Raw genomic sequence first — 19,112 nt, 5'->3', positions numbered from 1 at the left:
GACCGGAGGGTCCACCAGTGTGGGCACAGGTCCGTGGCTTATGCTCCCTCGTGGCAAGTCAAAACCCTGTAGCAGGGCTAGGCTGAGGAGCTGGCTGAGACCAAGTAGTGTGCGCCTGTCTAGGGCAAGGCATCAGTCCATGCCGTTGAGACTGTACTAAACTGGGAGTAGGGTAGTACTTCCTTGGCCGGTAAAAAGGGCGCCGAGGCCCCTGCCTGGAAGACCTTTTGCCCAAGGACTGTAGGTCAGAAGTGCTAGCTGAAAGGTGTTGCAGGGTTTCATGAAAATCTTTCAGCTGGGCTACCGCCTCTTTAATCTTATCATCAAAGAGATTCTCTCCAGTGTAAGGCAAGTCCGCAATACGGTCCTGAACCTCTGGCCAGAGGTCAGAAGCTTGTAGCCTGGCCATACAACGGACACCAATGTCCGCTGCAGCTACTCTGGCCACCATCTCAAAGACGTCATATGCGGACCGCACTTCATACTTGTCGCATTCAAAACGCTGCTGCACAGCCTTCAGGAAATCCTCCTGTAGCTGTTGAGGAAGGCAATCTACCAGGACCTGAACCTGCTTCCAGATGTTTCTGGAATACTGGCTCATATACAGCTGGTAGCAGGCTATGCGAGCTGCCAACATGGAACCCTGGAAAACCTTATGCCCCAGGGAATCTAGGGCCCTGTGTTCATGTCCTGGAGGAGCCGAGGCATGGGTGTGGGTCCTCTTAGCCGTTTTTAGGCAGATTCCACCACCACAGACTAGTGAAGAAGCTGACACCTCTCAAATCCAGTGGTGGGATGAATCAGATATACAGCATCGGTTTTCCGATTAACCAGAACTGAAATAGGATGTTCCCAGAGGGGGACAAACAGTTCCTTGAAAATGTCATGGACTGGGATAGCCAACACTTCCTTTGGAGCATCCACGAATTGAAGGACCTCCAGCATCTTGTGCCTGGAGTCTTCTTCCATCAGGAGCTGGAAGGGTACCAACTCCACCATGGCCCGGACAAAACCTGCAAATGTCAGGTCCGCTGGAGGAGAGCAGCGCCTTTCCTCCAGTGTGCATGGCTCAGAAGGCAAATCCTCGGATTCTGCAGAGGAAGACTCGTAAGGCTCATCTTCCCACGGGTCACAGGGGGCATCCTCCTCACTCAGATCACCCGGTGACACCGGTGGAGGAGCCCGAAGCGTGGCCTTGGCTTGGGGCACTGAGGGCGCCAAGAGCCCCGAAGGCATCGAAAGACCGGAGAGCACCAACAGCACTGAGAGCACAGGAGGCTTCTCCAAGCACCAGGGGCATCGATGGTGTCGATGGACCCAGCTGTTCAGTGCACAGTGGACATTGAGGGACCCGCGGAGGAATAACCACCAGCCCTCCCTCATCTGAGGAATCAGCGATGGGAATGGTTTCCGATTGCGGTCGCACTGGTGTCCCCTGTGGCATTGAAGGCTCGCAGGGCATTGGCACGGGTTGTGTCTGTAGTGCCTCAAGGAGCAAATCCAAATGCTCCAGCAACGGTGCCAACACCAACGGCACAGGCTCCTGTGGCGGTGGTGGCCAAGAGGGGGCCGGTAGCTCGATGTCTTGTAGGGCTCATCCGACCGCTAACTGCACCCTGTGCTCTAACTCCTCCTCGAATGCAGCTGATTACAGTACAGCTTGAGGAGGGGGTGGAACCTGCTCTCCCTCGGAGCCCTGAGGGAGACCGGTGCCAAGCACCAGAACTGGTGGGGACTGCCTCAGGCACAACCTTGATGGAGGTCGATGCCTCGTCGGTGCAGGGCCACTTTGGGGGAGTCTCTGTTGATGCCTTCCCGGGCTTGGAGTCATGGGAGGAAGATGACAGATGACGGTGCTTCCTCACTTTCCCACTATGCTTGGCCCAGTCTTTCCCTGGCGCCAAGGGCGATGGCCCGGACCTAGAATGGGAAGAAATAGACATGGGCTAATTCCAAGCCCCTAACTCGCTCTCAGGAACTGGCAGAGGAGATGGTAGTTCAGGACCGGTACTTACAGGGTCCTCCTTGCCCCTAGTAGGAGTCGATGCCTCCTGATGCTGAGATCGAGGGCTAAGGCTTCTTGGGCCCAAACAACTTCTCCATCTTATCAAGGTGCACACGGCAATCCTTGGGGGTCATCTGGGTGCAAAAAGAACAGCCGCGCACATCGTGCGACGCCCACAGGCACAAAATACAGACCTCATGGGGATCTGTGATGGATATAGTCGGGGCAGCGGCAGAACCCAGATGACACCATCGAAAAAAAAGAGATCAACGAGCGGCAGCCACCGAGAAACAGCACCATCTGTGATCGACTTCAAGGAAAGGGAACTCACTGCGACATCTTCTAACTAAGGGCTGGAAACTGATCGAGGGACTCGGTGAGAGAAGAAAACTGATAGAGGATTGATTGGAAGTTTTCCAAAATAGAAAAAGCATGAGCTCCACATCCGCGAGACAAATGCTCCACGGAAAAAGAAAGAATGAAGATGGACCCCGCATGGACATGTGGTCAGTGCCATGCTGGGCATGCTCTGTGCATCTGGTCAAAGTTCTAGAAACTTTGACAGACGTTTTCTGTGCCGGGCTCCATCTGATGAAGTCACCCACATGTGAGGACTACCATCCTGCTTGTCCTAGAATGCATAACCCACTTTTCTGGATTCAACCGACTGGATGCTAGGAAAATGTCTAACATTACTACCAAATACAGTAATATCAACACTTAATTCTAAATTTTCTTTAAAAGTCATTAAGCCATTTTGATAATCTCTTAAAACTGTAGCCAGGAGAATAATTTTCCCTGAACTAAAAGTGCTCCATTAGCTTAATTGATTCTATTATCAAACCTGTCAGGTTTGATAATAGAATCAAGACCTCACCAGACTAACACAGCTATCTGTCGGAAGATTATCATCAAACGTGGACAGACTTGTAAAGCTTTGCTACTTACATGCTGAAACTGGATTTTCAGTTTTTGGCTTTGTTCTGTTAATTCCAAAAACTCCCTCATAATTTCATCTTTTTCTTTCCGAGCTTGCTGTAGGTTAGCAGTGAGTTGTGTGATAATGCCATCTCTTTGTTTGATGGCAGCTTCAAACTCCTGGAGCTGTATAAGACAAAAATAAAGTGATTTGAAACATTTAAAAAATGATAGAAAGTAAGAACCATAAGGTCCATCTGGGCTATTCAATTTCCTTCCTGTTGTAATACTGTAGATGAACAAAAACTGAAAAACTGGCTACAAATATTTGCATAAAACAAACATAATACTCTAACCAAAGGAAAATGCAAAAACGAATTCTCTCAAAACAAAAACTCCTTAAAAAAAACTTTTATTAAAATCAATATTTTTCAAGATACAAAATAACCTGTTGCTTTAAGTAGTATACAAAATCTAATATATTTTTTTTAACAGACTTAAGGTCTATCAGTACCAGCTACCCAATTTTCACAATATTAGAGACCTTATATGATCTCCAGTTCTGCTTTCACTTCTTCGCAACTAAGGATCCTCTGCTCTTATTCCATGTGGTTTTTAATTTGGTTACTCATCTCTTCATCACCTCCACTGGGAAGTTGTTCTGTGCAACCACCACCCTTTCTTTGAAGAAATATTTTCTAACATTACTTTTCAGTCTCATCATGTTTGTTTTGCTATACTGCCTTTCATATAAATAATCAAAAGCTTCAACATCTATATATTTCAAACATTAATGCACTCCATTTACATATCTTTAAATTTCAAAAGTCACTAAAAACAGATATCCTGACCCTTAACACATGTATAGATTAAAACCCCCAATATAATAGTACCTCAATAATGTAATCACATAGCTTAGCATTATCAAATAAACTAGGTGTCATGACCTCTTCTTCCAGAATTCCTTTCCACTAAAAATGCTTGCTTTTTGTGAATTTATACCCTAAGATATCTGAATTTCTCTATCCTATCTTTTCAGTTCTTTTGAAAATCATATTTTCTCTCTCTCTTTTTTTTTTTTTTTTTTTTACTTTTATTGACTTTCCTAACAAAGATAATGGCTCCTTTTAGATAAGCTCACTACTCTTCTACTTCACTAGGATCTTCCTCCTCTACCAGTGCCTCCCAATGCTACTTCCCATCTTAAACAGATACTGTTGAAGTTCAAGACTCTGATGTTTCTGTGACTCATCTCTATCTTTATTATTATATTAAACCATCAATGGAGTTCAGGTGACTGGTTATGTAGGCATGAGAAACATTTTCCCCATTTGTTAATAATAGGTCAGGTGTTGTCTCCTCCTTTGCAAGTTTTCTTTACCAGTTGCTCTTAAAGGAAGTCCAGGGTCACTTTCCTTCTAATGGTTTCTACAAATGGGATCTCCAATCATCATCCAGAAGATTAATATCTCCCACTGTCAACAACTCTCGATTTATTGCAGACTTATGTAGGTCTTTGACTAAATCTCTATCCAACTTTTCCATGCATACTAGAAAGATCTATAATTACGCTGATTTAAATGGACATGACATCACCTATTCTCGAAAATAATCCAGTCTCTTCCCTTCCACCCCCATTGGGGGGAGGGGAAAGATGGGTGCTTTTTGTTAATGAAATGTTACTCTTCCCTTTATTCTAACTATCCTGTCCTTCTTGAGAAGACTATATCTTTTTGTTTGTTCCTCTTCTGCTCCCTTTCTGTTAGCTGGGAGCTCTAACATTATGAGCCTTGACATGCCCTTCTAGAGTTAGGACCATCTGGGTATAACAGGAGATTGCAATCTGTTATGCAATTAGACAGTGTATGTTTGGCAACAGCGGTTCCCAGGTATATTTAGGTAAAAAGAAAAAGAATAAGAATCTGTATGGACTTTCTAAGGGTTTTAATCTGCTCCATAGAGAAGGCAATTCTTTTACAGTCTAAACTGTTCAAAGATTTTTCACCTTTGTGGACATATGACCTGGGGAAAAATTCTGGAAGGACTGGTTAAGAAAGAAATCTGACATCACCATAAGCAGGAATTTAGGATGCGTGCAGAGAGACACACTATTATGATGAAATTATGTTTAAGGTTGTTAAATCACTAGAGCCTGAAACTTACTGACTCTACAGGCAAAAATGACAGCTACCAAATACCTAATCTTCCAGGTCAGGTATTTCAGCACACAAAAATTCAGAGGCTCAAAAGGAGCTTTCATCAACTGGTTAGTACCAAGTTGAGATTCCATGACACAGCAGGTGGCTCAATTTTAAGCAAACCCCACATGAATCTGACAACTAAAGGATATTCAGAGGTGGGTTTACCTTCTGTACAGTGATCATAAGCACCAACTGCATCTTAAAATTGAGCCACCTGCTGTGTCATGGAATCTCAACTTGGCAGTTTTTGTGTGAGGCAGGAGAAAGGATCTAGAGTCTTGCCTTCACACCAATGGCAAACTGCCTTCATCTGGAACCATAAGATCTTATAGTAAAATATTTTCTAGAAGCCAGAAGGATATGAGGGATTGCTTCAAAGAATCTGAAAATACAATTTACTTCTCTCTCAAAATTCAGGCCATTAGGGCTAGGGAATACATGCAGGGATGAAGCAATGTCCCTTGATTCTGAGTTACGGCTGGTACCCATAGGGTCTGCTGTCATTCTAGGCAATGACGTCACAGTATCACGTGGTTGCTTGCAATTTAAATTCTCTGTCTCACCACTATATCGCCCCAAAACTAACACCTCTAATAAACCAAACAAGAACGTCTACTCTCCATGCTCACGCGCTCCCCTACACACCACCCAACTCTTTCACTTTTGAACATTCCGCTCCTACCATCAAGTCACAGCACCCTGCCCACTTCCAGCACCCTAGGCAATCGCCTAGTCCGCTAATACCTCTCGCCTGCTCTAGGTACCCAACACATTATTTTCCCTTCCTAAATAAGCGCATACTTAGGTCACAGTACACGCGCCTCCTTGCTAACACAAACCCACGGCGGCTGCCAGTTACGAAAACAGACGCTGGTAAACTCGGCATTGGTTTTCATAACCGGCTGTCTGCCAGTAATGAAAATGGACGCCGCGATGCAGAGTTTACCGGCGTTGGTCTTCATAACTTGGCCTTCTGCGGAGGTTTTTTTTGGTTTTGGTTTTTTTTTTTACTTAAGTAAAGAAAAGCAGTTTTTTCTGCTTTTCTGTACTTATTTTACATGCGCTCACTTATTAACCTGAGAGCTAAATATGCGTCTGAGACGCACACTTTTTTTTTTTTTTTTTAAATGCGGAGTGAATGAGTAATAGTCTCATTCACATGCATTTGCATATGATGAGCGCTATCGCATTCACTCCGCGTCGGGCGCATTAAATAGGCACTAATCCCCCTATTGCATTAGGGGTGGATTAGTGCCTATTTAACTCGCGTCCGACTGCAGGTTACACAGTGTGCTCGGCTGAGAGCACTGTACAGCATCGGCCCCAATGTTTGTGGAAGCATATTATTCTATATAATGAAAGTCTGCATTTCTATCTGTCTGTTAGGCTTTCTCAACTCAGCATGGCATCCTGTCCCTCGAGTCGCTGATGGGCTGTGGGAGGCATAAGAGTGGGAGCTGTAACATTAGCATACATAACAGCAGAAATATGATCAATCCATGGAAGCTGGCATGGAGGCAGCAACAGCAAGCAGGTGAGCGTGAGAAGACATAGTGGAAGGAAGGCATAGTAAAAGTGGTGGAGACAAGTTTAAAGGGGAGAGACAGCATGATACTCTGCCTTATTGTTAGGGCTTCAAATGGGGATTTTGATTTGGCGATCCCTGGAACCTGAGGTAAGGGCTGAGCTATGGGCAGTGTCAGCTTCTTGCAGCAGTAACCAGACACAGCTGTGCAGCCACAATTACCCAAACCTTCAAGTCATTGCAAATTACCAAATCAAAATCCTCAAAACAGAAGACCTAGCTATAAGACAGAGGACGACTATGTCTCTCTCTTTTCCTCCTCTGTATCTCTACTAGTTTATTGTCCACCAAAAACTTTGCATACTAACCTATCTAAGTTCTTAGAGTTGATTACCTCTTTGTCACTAAACTTAGTTGAGACAATCATTTTAGGAGATTTTAATTTACATATAAAAAACGATAACCTTTCTACTACTTCTCGGTCCTTTTTAGATGCTATGGCAGGATTAGGTTGGTCTCAATTGATTGTAGAACCTACTCATATAAAAGGCAACATTTTAGATTTAATTTTTTATAATTCCTCTCATCTTAACATACCAGCAGTTAGTGTAAAAAATGTCCCAGTTCCGTGGTCTGATCACCATCTGATCTCCTTTACAGCTACTATTCAACAGAAAACCGTTAACACTAATGCGAAACCTATCTTACAGCGAAAAAAGATATCAGAAACGTTTCTTAATATGTTTGCTAATAGTAAGTCCTTTAAATTAGCAGAGAATGTTGATAAATCCATGGAAAACTGGAACTTAGCTATCACCACTATTCTAGATGTAGTTGCCCCTTTCAGAGTTACAGCTGGGAAAAAATTGACGAACAAACCATCCCTCCCCTGGTACAACAAAAATTTGAGGGAACAGAAGACCTCTCTAAGGCAAAATGAACGATTGTGGCAAAAACAAAGGAATGTGAAGGAAAAAACTGACTTCCAAGTAGCCTTAAAAAGCTACAAAAAGGAAGTAAGCCAAGCTAGGAAACATTACTATGCAGATCAAATAGCACTTGCTAATAACAATCCTTCTACGCTGTTTAACATAGTAAACTGCTGATCGTTCGATAGTTCACCCAGACGTAACAAATGACACATGTGATCAAATTTCAAAGTTTTTTCAGCATAAAATTGAGATCATATCTCAAGAATTTGCTTCCTTGCCATATCCTAACTATGAATCACAAGTAGTAAATTCAGAATGGATAGAATTTGACACTACATCTCCTCTTGTGATTCAGAAAATTATTAGTAAACAAAAAATTTTAAATTCCCCCCTAAACCCGTGTACTGGCGGTTTACTTAAATCTCTTATCGAACAATATCCAGATTATTTATGTCTTATAATTAATCAATCCTTAGAATCGGGGCAGTACCCCTATCAGTTAAAGCAGACTTCAGTCCTACCTATATTGAAGAATAAATCGGCTTCTTTTTTAGATTTTTCGACTCTCAGACCTATTGCTTCATTATGTACCATAGCAAACGTTTTAGAGTCTGTTGTTCTTTACCAACTCAAAGACTATTTAGCTGAACATGAGATTTTAAGTCCAAACCAACACGGATTTAGAAAGGGTCACTCGACTGAAACTCTTTTGTTATCTTCATTCGACACTTTCCTTAGGGGATTTGACTCCTACACAGATTTCATTGTTGTTTTCTTGGACATATCTGCAGCGTTTGATACGCTAGACCATAGAATATTACTTTCAGATCTTCAACTAATAGGGATTAAGTCCACCGTCCTGAAATGGTTTGAAAGCTTTCTCTCTAACCGTATATGCCAAATTAATATAGGCCCCTACTCATCTCAAAAATACTCACAGTCTACAGGCGTTCCACAAGGCTCATCTCTTTCGCCCATATTATTTAATATCTATCTCCTTTCCTTTGTGTAAAATATTGGCCTCCCTGAACGTTCAATTCAAATTGTATGCCGATGACATACAACTATTTATCCCCTACAAAACTTCTTGGAATGACACAATTGCATTAATTCAACTGTATATGACCACAATCGAGCAATGGATGGCCCACAACCGTTTGAAACTAAATAGGAAGAAAACTGAACTTCTTTATCTCAGTTTTATATCTAATTCTACAAACGCTCCCCCTACCAGTATTAAATTGGGCAATGATGATATACAGATCACAAAACTTGCACGTAACCTAGGTGTCTGGTTGGACACCAATCTATCCTTATCTCAACACATCTCTAAAACAGTGAAAAACTCTTTTTTCAAACTTCATGTGTTAAAACATCTACGTCCACTTTTATTCTTCCGTGACTACCGATCCATTTTGCAAGCTTTAATTTTGACGGGTTTGGACTATTGTAATGATTTATATATTGGCTTGCCAGAGAACACGATTAAACCACTACAATTAGTCCTGAATTCTGCAGCGAGACTTCTCACTGGCACAATTAGAACACAACACATTACCCCAGTCTTGTTTAATTTACATTGGTTGCCAATTAAATACCGAATTCAGTATAAGACTATCACTTGTACATTCTTTGTTGAATAATGCAGATTCCACTTGGTTATGCTCTTCATTAAGAGTGTACAAACCTCAGAGAGAACTTAGGTCAGCGAGTCAAAACCTACTGGAAGTGCCATCAATAAAAAACGCTACATTAAACGTTACTAGAAACCGAGCCTTTTCAGTAGTGGGGCCTACGCTTTGGAATGCGTTGCCGAATTCATTAAGGCAAATATTTAATGCAAAGGAGTTTAAGAAAGCTTTAAAACCCCATTTATTCCAAATAGCATTCAAAGACATGGCTACTCCTAGTTTGGAAAACCAATATTAGTTTAGTCTATATATTAGTTGTTAATTATTGGGATGTTTTGTTTTTTAAGTCAATTATTTTTAAGTGATTTCTTTCTTTTGAGTTTTTATAAAATAATCGCCAATTTGTTTTTTTCCATCATTATAAGTTATATTATTGATATTACTCCCCTTTGTATTTTTATTCTTACTTTATCCTATTATTGTCATTGTTGCTTCATTTATTTATTTACTTGCTTTTTTTGGGTTTTTTGTTTAATATTAACTATACTCCTATTTTACAAGACCATTGTGAACCGCTTTGAACAGTAGTATTACTGAAAAAACGGTATAGAAATGTTTTAAATAAATAAATAAATAAAATTCTCCCTTCCCACCCCCTGTGAAGGTGTGTCCCCATCACTATCACTTTTCTATCAGTGAATTTGAGCTGCCCACTACCAGTATTCCATAAAGCCATGTTTATGGTGTACTATTATGCTATAACTAGGGGAACTCTGCACCAAAAAAATTAAATTAAGAGTTTTTAGGTAATTTTCTGTAGTGTAGTTCAAATTATTACTGAAAGACTGATTTTAAAGACTGATTTAATTTTAAAAATAAAATATATAGAATTCTGCAGAAAATAAATATACTTTGTGCAAAATATTTTTTATGCAGAAATCTCCAAGAGTTATCTGTAAAATATGGAAAAGCAGCACTGGAGGAAAAGAAAGAAGATTAAGACAAGTACTACTCATGAAGCAACACTTCATAATTGGTAAAATGGCAGAATTTTAAGTGATTAAAAGGACATGCATCCTGCTTTCTCTGGCACATGAGTCTGTTATAGGCTCCCGTGACTCTGACACCACAGGAGAAACACATAGGGCCAATGAAATTCATTGCGCTCAGCCGAGTGCACAGTTTAACTCGTTGTTGGACAAGCATCCAAAACCCCTTATGCTATAAGGGAATAGCAAGTGTTGCTTACCTGTAACAGGTGTTCTCACAGGACAGCAGGATGTTAGTCCTCACATATGGGTGACGTCAGTGAACGGAGCCCTGCTACGGAAAACTTTTCTGTCAAAGTTTCTATAAATCTTTGACTGACGCTGGCACACTGAGTACACTGAGCATGCTCAGCCTGCAATTATCCCTGTGACCACAGGTGTCTCCCCTCAGTCTCGTCTTATAGCAAAAAAGCACAAGCGAAACTAAAATAATAAAACGTACGTAGACCCAACTCCGCGGGGTGGCAGGTGGGTTTCGTGAGGACTAACATCCTGCTGTCCTGTGAGAACACCTGTTACAGGTAAGCAACACTTGCTTTCTCACAGGACAAGCAGGATGGTAGTCCTCACATATGGGTGAGTACTGAGCTGAGGATGCCCGAGAGTGGACCCAATGCACCCAAGACGTGCACAAGGCGCAACGTCGGGGGTGGAATTTGGTAAGGAGGGCATCCTGAAACCCTGGAAGGATGTTGGGTAGTTAAACCAAACAGAAGAGGAGTAGACGGACTGGCCAAACATGGAAGCATGCCGGCCAGTCTTATCTAAGGGATAATGAGCTACGAAGGGATGGAGAGAGCTCCAGATCGCAGCTTTACAAACATGTACAAGCGGCAGCAGCCGAAGGTGAATTATTGAGGCTGGTACGGCCCTAACAGAGTGTGGTTACACACGGTGTTGTAGTGAAATGCCTGCTTGTTAGTAGGAAAAAGATACAGACTGTCAATTAGGAGGAATAGGTCTGTTCACCCACTGGAACGCGCAGCTTGGCTTTTGCCACATGAGGAAAGAGTTAGGTGTAATTCCTATGGAGTGTAGTGCGGTCTGGATAGAATGCAAGTGCACTAGTACTGTCCAAGGAGTGGAAAAACCCTCTCGCTCTGGGGAGAGAGAGGTGTTGGAAAATGGACAGAGTATATTCTGAGTAAGGTGAGATGCTGCCTCTACCTTAAGAACAATATGTAGTTGAGTATGTAAAACCACTCAGTCACGGAGGGTCAGGTGAGTATGTAACAAGGTGTGGAACTCACTGACACTGTTGTCAGAAGTGATGACTACAAGGGAAAGAATTTCCCATTGTAGATTGTTACATGAGAGGAATGGCAAGGCTCGAACGGGGAACACATGAGTCTTGTAAGCACTAATATATATATATATATACCCCATTCTGTAACCAGTAAAATAGAGGCGGCTTAATCAGTGGATAACCCATGGTAAGCTGACTCGGAAGGGGTTGAACCGTTAATCGGGTATCCCCACTCCCAAGTGGTACGCCAATTGGAATCGAGGCATACCCATGTAGAGGATGTCTGGGGAGCAGAATCCGAGGGAGTAAGAGAAAAGAGTGGTGTAGAAATAAAGGGGATAAAACCCCTTTTTCTTTTGTATGTGACATGTGGTAAATCATGCCATTTTGAATGGTAAGATTTTATCTTACCATTTTGAATGGTAAGATTTTTTATGTACCTGAGAACATCAGTGAGTCCATGATATGAGACTGACCTGTGAGAAGGCGAATTGGTTACTGGTATGATAGATTGAGAAGTATGGGAAAGCATACTGGTCTCGGCCAGGACATTGGTCTGAGGAACAGTGAACCCCATCCTGGTGCAGCATAAAAAGGGTGCTGGCTATGAGAGGCATCAAAAGAGACACATATAAGAGGCCTTTGTTGCAGCAAAGGCGTCCATGGGAATGCATTGAAGACATGTGTAGGGAGTAGGATCTGGCCACCATGTGGTTTGATTCAGACGCAGAGGGCAAGTTCAGTTGACCTCAGCGGTAGAAGATTTTTCTCGCTACACATATAATCCAGGACCATCCGGGATGAAACTTATGTGGAGAAGGTCTGCTAGTGCGTTCAGTAAGTCTGTTAGACAAGTGGCCCGGGGATGCATGGAGTGAGCAAGGGCCAAGAATAGAGCTGCACAGCTTCCTAGCAGAGCAGCTAAGAGGTTGTGCGTGCTTGTGTGTTGGAAATACCACAATGTCACTAGCTGTCTGTATGCACAAAGGTTTGCTGCATAGGCAGTATTGTAAGGTATAAAGGCATAACTCATGGCTCAAAGCTCCAGGAAGTTAATGTGAAAGTCTGCATGGAGCGGAGAAGATGCATACTGGGTTGAGAAGATGTTAGTTCTAACTCTGCAACCCTGAGTAAATGCGAGCATGAGCAGGACCAGTCTAGGTTTTTGCTCTAGATCTGCATTATGGATCATGGACAATAGCAGTTGAACAGCTTAGGTCCACTGATAATTGGATTTCACTGAATCTTACTCATAGCAAAAAAAAAAAAAAAATTTTTTTAACCCATGAGTAAATGCATGGTGAAAAAGTACCGTGGCCCAACAATGAAAGAATTGAGGGGCTCAGGTTATGGTGTATGTGCGCAGAGACATATAAGAATTTGTCAGAATGTCTGCGCGGTTGTTGGACAGGAAGGTCATTGTGACTGTGGTGTCCAGAAGTTGTATATGGGATTTATGGCAGTGAAGAGCAATCTCAGGTAGTAGATTTATAGTGAGTCATGAAGAAGGTAGAGGTCCTTGCTTGGGTTGACTGTTGTTATGCAGCTGTCCATGCAAGGAAAAACATGAATGATGTTTTACTCCGTAGAGAAACAGCAGTCACTGCTAGTGATGTAATGACTAAGCTGGTGCCGAAGGTGGTGCAACCGGCAGAGCTTGGGATTGTAATATTGTTGACTCACCATGAAGCACACAGAAAAAATAGAAGAGAGAGGCAACCTACTTACTGCGGTACGGAAACATGGTGACGAGAGATACCATTTTACCTGTGCCTTCTGAAGAAAGTTGATATTTCTGAGGTCCAGGATGGGCAGAGAGTAACTACTTTCTGTTGAAAGAAAGAATAGTGAGATTAAAACTCCCCCTCCTCCCCCTCTGCGCTTTGAAGCGTCCGGAGGACTGTACCCTGAACCTTGGTACAAAGTGGGGTGGCCGCTCTGATATCCGGGAAGTTGAGAGACCAGGAGGTGTCCAACTGGCAGGGCTGACATAATCAGGATATCATGTAATCTCCCACGGGAGTGTGAGCGGTAAGAGTCGTACCCGCATGTGTGTGTGCTATACAAGAAAATGACGAGACTTGTCGCCAGGTATAGAGGTGGATTTGCAATTGAGACAGTGTTTGCTGAATCTCATGTTTAGCAAATCAGAGAATGCATCTGGAATTTCAGTCCTTAATTAGGAACCAGAAACCAGAGTATTAATCAGTACAGAGTCCCGTTGTTAACAACGGGAGGATGTCCTGATGTAATCCCAAATGATTGGTAGAGAGGTTCTCTTGGTATTGTGTCAAACATAGCTGGCAATAGCGATATGTGACACTAATACGGCTCTTGGAAGGCCAGACGACCTAGAACCTATCGAACCATATGGCCCGGTTTAGAGAACAGATCTCAATGGGATTGTCGCTGAAGCGGGATTAAAGTAGAGAACTTACCAACCGTCGTGGATCGCAGAAGGACAAGCCGGCGAAGATGGATGGCTCCATGGATTTCAGGAGTCATCGAGGGATAGCCTGGTGGACATAGACGTCCAACTAAACTCTGTAACCTGGTATGGTGGCACAGGTACAGAGGAGTCCAGGCTGAGCGTGTCTGTCACTACCACATTAATTTGTGGAGGCACCCCACCCCGCACTGGTGTCGGTGGGGAACGCCTCGGGTACAGGGGAGCCATTATGACTCATGAACCTAGTTCAGGTACAGGGGAGCCATTATGACTCATGAACCCAGCCCTCTTTGCAGCGGCTCGATGTATCATGATGCCAGTGCAGAATTCCTCCGAACTCGGTCCGGTCATTCTGGAGCATGGAGGACTGCAAGCATTGTTTGAAACAGCGGCGGTGCAGTAATGATGTTGCTCGGCCCGCCCGGGCATTCTCCAGCACAGAGTAGAATAGCACCTATGTGCTGAATGGCGTCTGTGGTGGATGATCACCGTGCCGGTGACAATGAGTGCCACAGTGCTCGGCCCGGTCTTTCCCCAGCGCAGAGGTGAACGCCCTCGCTGTCCTGGATGGCGAATGAAGACGGACTGTCAGCATGCCTGCACTGCTCCTGCACTATGTAGTGTTGTAGGCTGATACGGGGCTGTAGTAAAAACCCCAAAACATGGAGCACTGTGTTTAGGCGAGGGCATTGCGTGTAGGTGCTATGTCAGTATTGACGGTATCAATGGCGGCATGGGGTGGCCTCGAGGGTATCGTCAAAATATATACATGAAAAAATGTCGATGGCCGGGTAGAGCAACAATAACATTGATGGAGGTACCGACGGCATCGGTATAGGTATCGATGGCAACGATGTGGCATTGAAGGATCGAAAAGACATCGATGGCATCAGGAAATTGATGTCGGCATAGACGAAATCGATGGCCGCATCAATAGGAATGACAAGGATACCAATGGAAATAATGTGGGCGTCAATGTCCTCGTTGGGATGGAGACGGGCATCGACATCCTCGATAGCGTCAACCCGGGCGTCAATGGAACTGACCTGGGCATCGATGGCATCGACCCAGGCATGGACGACACCGAAAAGACCGAGGTGTGCATCGATGGCATGTGCCTGGGCATCGATGACACAGATGGAAAAATCAGCACCAGGAATGAAAACATTGATGGCACTGAAAGATCGATGCAGGGATCCATGGCAGGGGAAGTGTGTCGATGGTGTCGAAAAAGGCAGGACAGCCTAGAAAGGGGTACCAACGGTAGCGATGGGGCATCGACTGCACGAAGATATCGAGATATGAATTTGACAGGGGGCCCTGGCGGCAACAGTAACCGTGGAAGTCCCTATTCCACTAGCGCTAATAACCAGGCAGAGGGTCACAGGAGGACACTCGCAGGCTATGTGGGGTTAACTGTGAAAACATAGGGAGAGGGAAGGCCGCAATTCGGTTGGTAGGCAGGGGAAACCGTAGTGAGGTGATAGGAACCGACCGAAAAACAGGGCATAGTACTCACCGAGCGTCAGTTAAACATACACGAGAGGAGACCCGCACAGGGAAAAAGCGTTTGTGAAGTAAAAGTTTAAGTGTTTCCGTGAAGAAAAGTTGTGAGAATTTCTCACAGAGCTCCTAACCGCTATGCTTACTGCAGAGCGGAAAAAAGAAGACTGAGGGGAGACACCTGCGGTCACAGGGATAATTGCAGGCTGAGCATGCTCAGTGCGCCAGCGTCAGTCAAAGCTTTATAGAAACTTTGACAGAAAAGTTTTCCGTAGCAGGGCTCCATCCACTGACATCACCCATATGTGAGGACTACCATCCTGCTTGTCCTGTGAGAACAGCGCATCCAAAACGCGCGTCTAACCCCCTGCGAAACTAATAAAGCTCATCACATGCAAATGCATGTTGATGAAGCTATTAGCTATTCTCCCAAGATCCCCCCTCCCCAAAAAATGTGCGCCCACCCCGCACAATTTTACGCTCAGAAATTAACACCTGCCCAGAGAAGGCGTTAATTTCTGAGCAACCCAAAATAGTGTACAGAAAAGCAGAAAATATCCTCCAACTTAATATCATGGCAATATTAACTCAGAGGAACCAAAAGGTTTAAAAAAAATAAAAAGTGTGGCAGCAATCAGGTTAGGAAAATGGACACTCAATTAACGAGCATCCATTTTCCTAACCTGTGGTTGGGCACAAGTTAGGAAAACAGACGTTCATAAAATTAAGCGTCCGTTTTCCTAACCCGCTGATAGATATCTCTCCTGGGCACCCGCTGCCAAGGAGGTGTTAGGGGCAATCATTTGTCCCTAGCACCTCCTTGGTAGCGCAACCCCTAATTTAAATATTCATTCATGTGCCCAGAAGAGGTGCTGGGTACGCGTTAGGAAGGCAGGCACGTAACACTGAACACCCGTTTTCCGTGCCAATTTATCGCATCGGCTCCCTTATTGGCTTAACATTGAATAATATAAAACCTGCCACACAATTTTCAAACAAACTTGAAGCTCCCCCATGCTAATTCAATCATCTGAGAGAAGCTCCAGTGTCTGAAGGTCTGATTCAGCAGATCCCTGCAATTAATATATCTGCTTCATACTACAGCCTCTCTCCTCCCAGGCAACCTGCTGGGAACAGGAGAAGGCTAAGGCTGGAGCAGACAAAATCCAAGTTGCTCTGCTCCCTAATACAATACCTACCCTCCTGAAGGGAACAGGAAAGGAAAGGCTGAGGATGGAGTGGACAGAGCAAGTAGAGTGTCTGATCTCTCAAAATCTCTTATTTAAATCATAGTAAAGATGAATTTGATATTCATGGATGGTGTGATATTCCTTTAAAAGAATTTCATCTTTATACAAAGGTTCTTGCATCTGCCAACTCTATACCAGTTTACAAAGATTTGGATGTATTTTGGAAGTCTGCAGCTACTCCTGTCCCACAGCTGGGAACAATGGCTTTAATGTTAATTAACAGAACAACAAACTCTGCTGATGTTGAGAACAGCTTCAGGATACCTAAGCTCATATATACAGAAAGAGAAGAACTTTCTCAAGAAAATATAAAAAAAATAGTTGCACTGTATTTCATGTCAAAACAAAAATATTTTATAGTTAAAAGTTTATAACATGTATTACATGATAAATAGTTGATTTTTGCACTTGGTAGATTTTCTAATTGTACATAGTTTACATGATATTTAAAAACAATATGAAAGGTTTTCAATCAAAGAGATAAGAAGCATTCTATAAAATTATGCTAATCTGCCACATAATTGCTGCAAAATTTTGAAAAATATGTCACAGGAAACAAGTGCCTGTTATAGTATGTACCCTTTATACTGCATGGCGGAGGAAGAGAAAAAAAGGAAAAGTAAAGGCCACTAAGAGTGCCCACCAAGGTCCTGCAATTTCATATGAGCAACAGAAAACACGTTTACCATGTCACCACAATTTATAAGATGCCACATGATCAACATAAGTGAATTTTACAGTGGGGCAGACTCAGGTATCTGGTTGGAACTGTGCTTCCAACCTCACTTATTTACCATGAGTTTGGGCTTTTTTTTTTTCGGGAATTACTTTTTTTTTTTTCCTTTAACTCGCAGGTAGCTTATTTTTGGCCTTTTTTTTCCTACTTGCTTTCCCTGCTGTCCCTGTCACGACTGACAATGGTTCCTATATTTTTCCTGTTTAAGGCTGCCTTCTCTGCTTTCTAACAACGTGCTCTGTGGCCTTAAGGAACAGCTCAGCTTCTTCTTAGCAGGATCCCGGATGTAAATGGTATTGCAAGAATGAACAGAACTAGTAAACTTTCTCTGAGCTGAAGCAAACTATTTGTGCCTTACTTTTTATGCTGGAGGAAATAACTGATGTAGTCACATAAAGCAGAGTTGCTTACCTGTAACAGGTGTTCTCCCAGGACAGCAGGATGTAGTCCTCACATGTGAGTGACGTCACTGGATGGAGCCCTATCACGGAAAACTTTTCTGTCAAAGTTTCTAGAACTTTTGACTGGTACACTTAGCATGCCCAGCATGCCATAATCCCTGTAGCCACAGGGGTCGCCCTTCAGTCTCATTTGTAGCAAAAGGTGTGAGTGAAAAAAATAAAATAATAAAACGTTTCAGACCCAACTGCATGGGGTGGTGGGTGGGTTTCATGAGGACTACATCCTGCTATCCTGGGAGAAAGCAAATGTTGCTTACCTGATGTAACAGGTGTTCTCACAGGACAGCAGGATGTTAGTCCTCACAAATGGGTGACATCGAGGATGGAGCCCACCACGGAAAACTTCTGTCAAAGTTTAAACAGAACTTTGACTGGCCCCTACTGGGCATGCCCAGCAAGGCACTGACCCTGCAGCCAGCAGGGGTCTCCCTCCAGTCTGATTTTCAAAGCTACAGGCAGTGCCTAAAAAGTAAAAACAAAACGAACCCAACACCGCGGGGTGGCGGGCGGGTTTTGTGAGGACTAACATCCTGCTGTCCTGTGAGAACACCTGTTACATCAGGTAAGCAACATTTGCTTTCTCACAGGACAAGCAGGATGGTTGTCCTCACAAATGGGTGAGTACCGAGCTGAGGATGTCCTGACTTGCACCAAATGCACCCAACGACGTGCAAGAGGCACAACAACTGGGGTGGAATTTGGTAAGGGCATCCGCACCCTACCGGGAAGGTGGAAGGGTGTTGGTACATCATGTTGGAAAAAGGTTACGCAAGACAGATTGGCCGAAGATGGAGTCCTGTCTTCCAGCTTTGTCCAAACAATAGTGGGCTGCAAAAGTATGGAGAGAACTCCAGGTTGCAGCTTTACAGATGTCAGGAAGTGGCACCGATCGAAGGTGTGCCACCGAAGTCGCCATGGCCCTCACAGAGTGTGCTTTTACACGGTCTTGAAAAGGAATGCCAGCTTGCTGATAGCAACAAGAAATGCAGTCCGCCAACCAGGAGGAAAGAGCCTGCTTACCCACAGGTTGTCCTAACTTGTTAGGATGGAAAGAGACAAACAATTGAGTGCTCTTCCTGTAAGTAACTGTATGGTCTAGATAAAAAGCTAGAGCTCGTTTACAGTCTAGGGTATGCAGAGTCTGTTCCCCGGAGTTGGAGTGGGGCCTGGGAAAAAAGATAGGTAGTATGATGGATTGATTAATAT

General features: G+C 43.6%; 1 protein-coding gene across 5 annotated transcripts in view; it reads right to left on the bottom strand.

Moving 5' to 3' along the window:
• AKAP9 (A-kinase anchoring protein 9) overlaps window positions 1-19,112 on the bottom strand; it is a 687,299-nt gene that overhangs the window by 554,485 nt on the left and 113,702 nt on the right. For all 5 annotated transcript variants that reach the window (XM_029588843.1, XM_029588844.1, XM_029588845.1 and 2 more), the window contains one exon: window positions 2,954-3,109. In XM_029588843.1, coding sequence (XP_029444703.1) covers window positions 2,954-3,109 — 156 coding nt within the window. The remainder of the gene's footprint in view (window positions 1-2,953; window positions 3,110-19,112) is intronic.

This window comes from Rhinatrema bivittatum, chromosome 2 (genome assembly GCF_901001135.1).
Source record: "Rhinatrema bivittatum chromosome 2, aRhiBiv1.1, whole genome shotgun sequence".
Classification (NCBI taxonomy): Eukaryota; Metazoa; Chordata; class Amphibia; order Gymnophiona; family Rhinatrematidae; genus Rhinatrema; species Rhinatrema bivittatum.
Note: the sequence above shows the minus strand (reverse complement) of the source record. Positions and strands in the feature narration are given on the sequence as shown.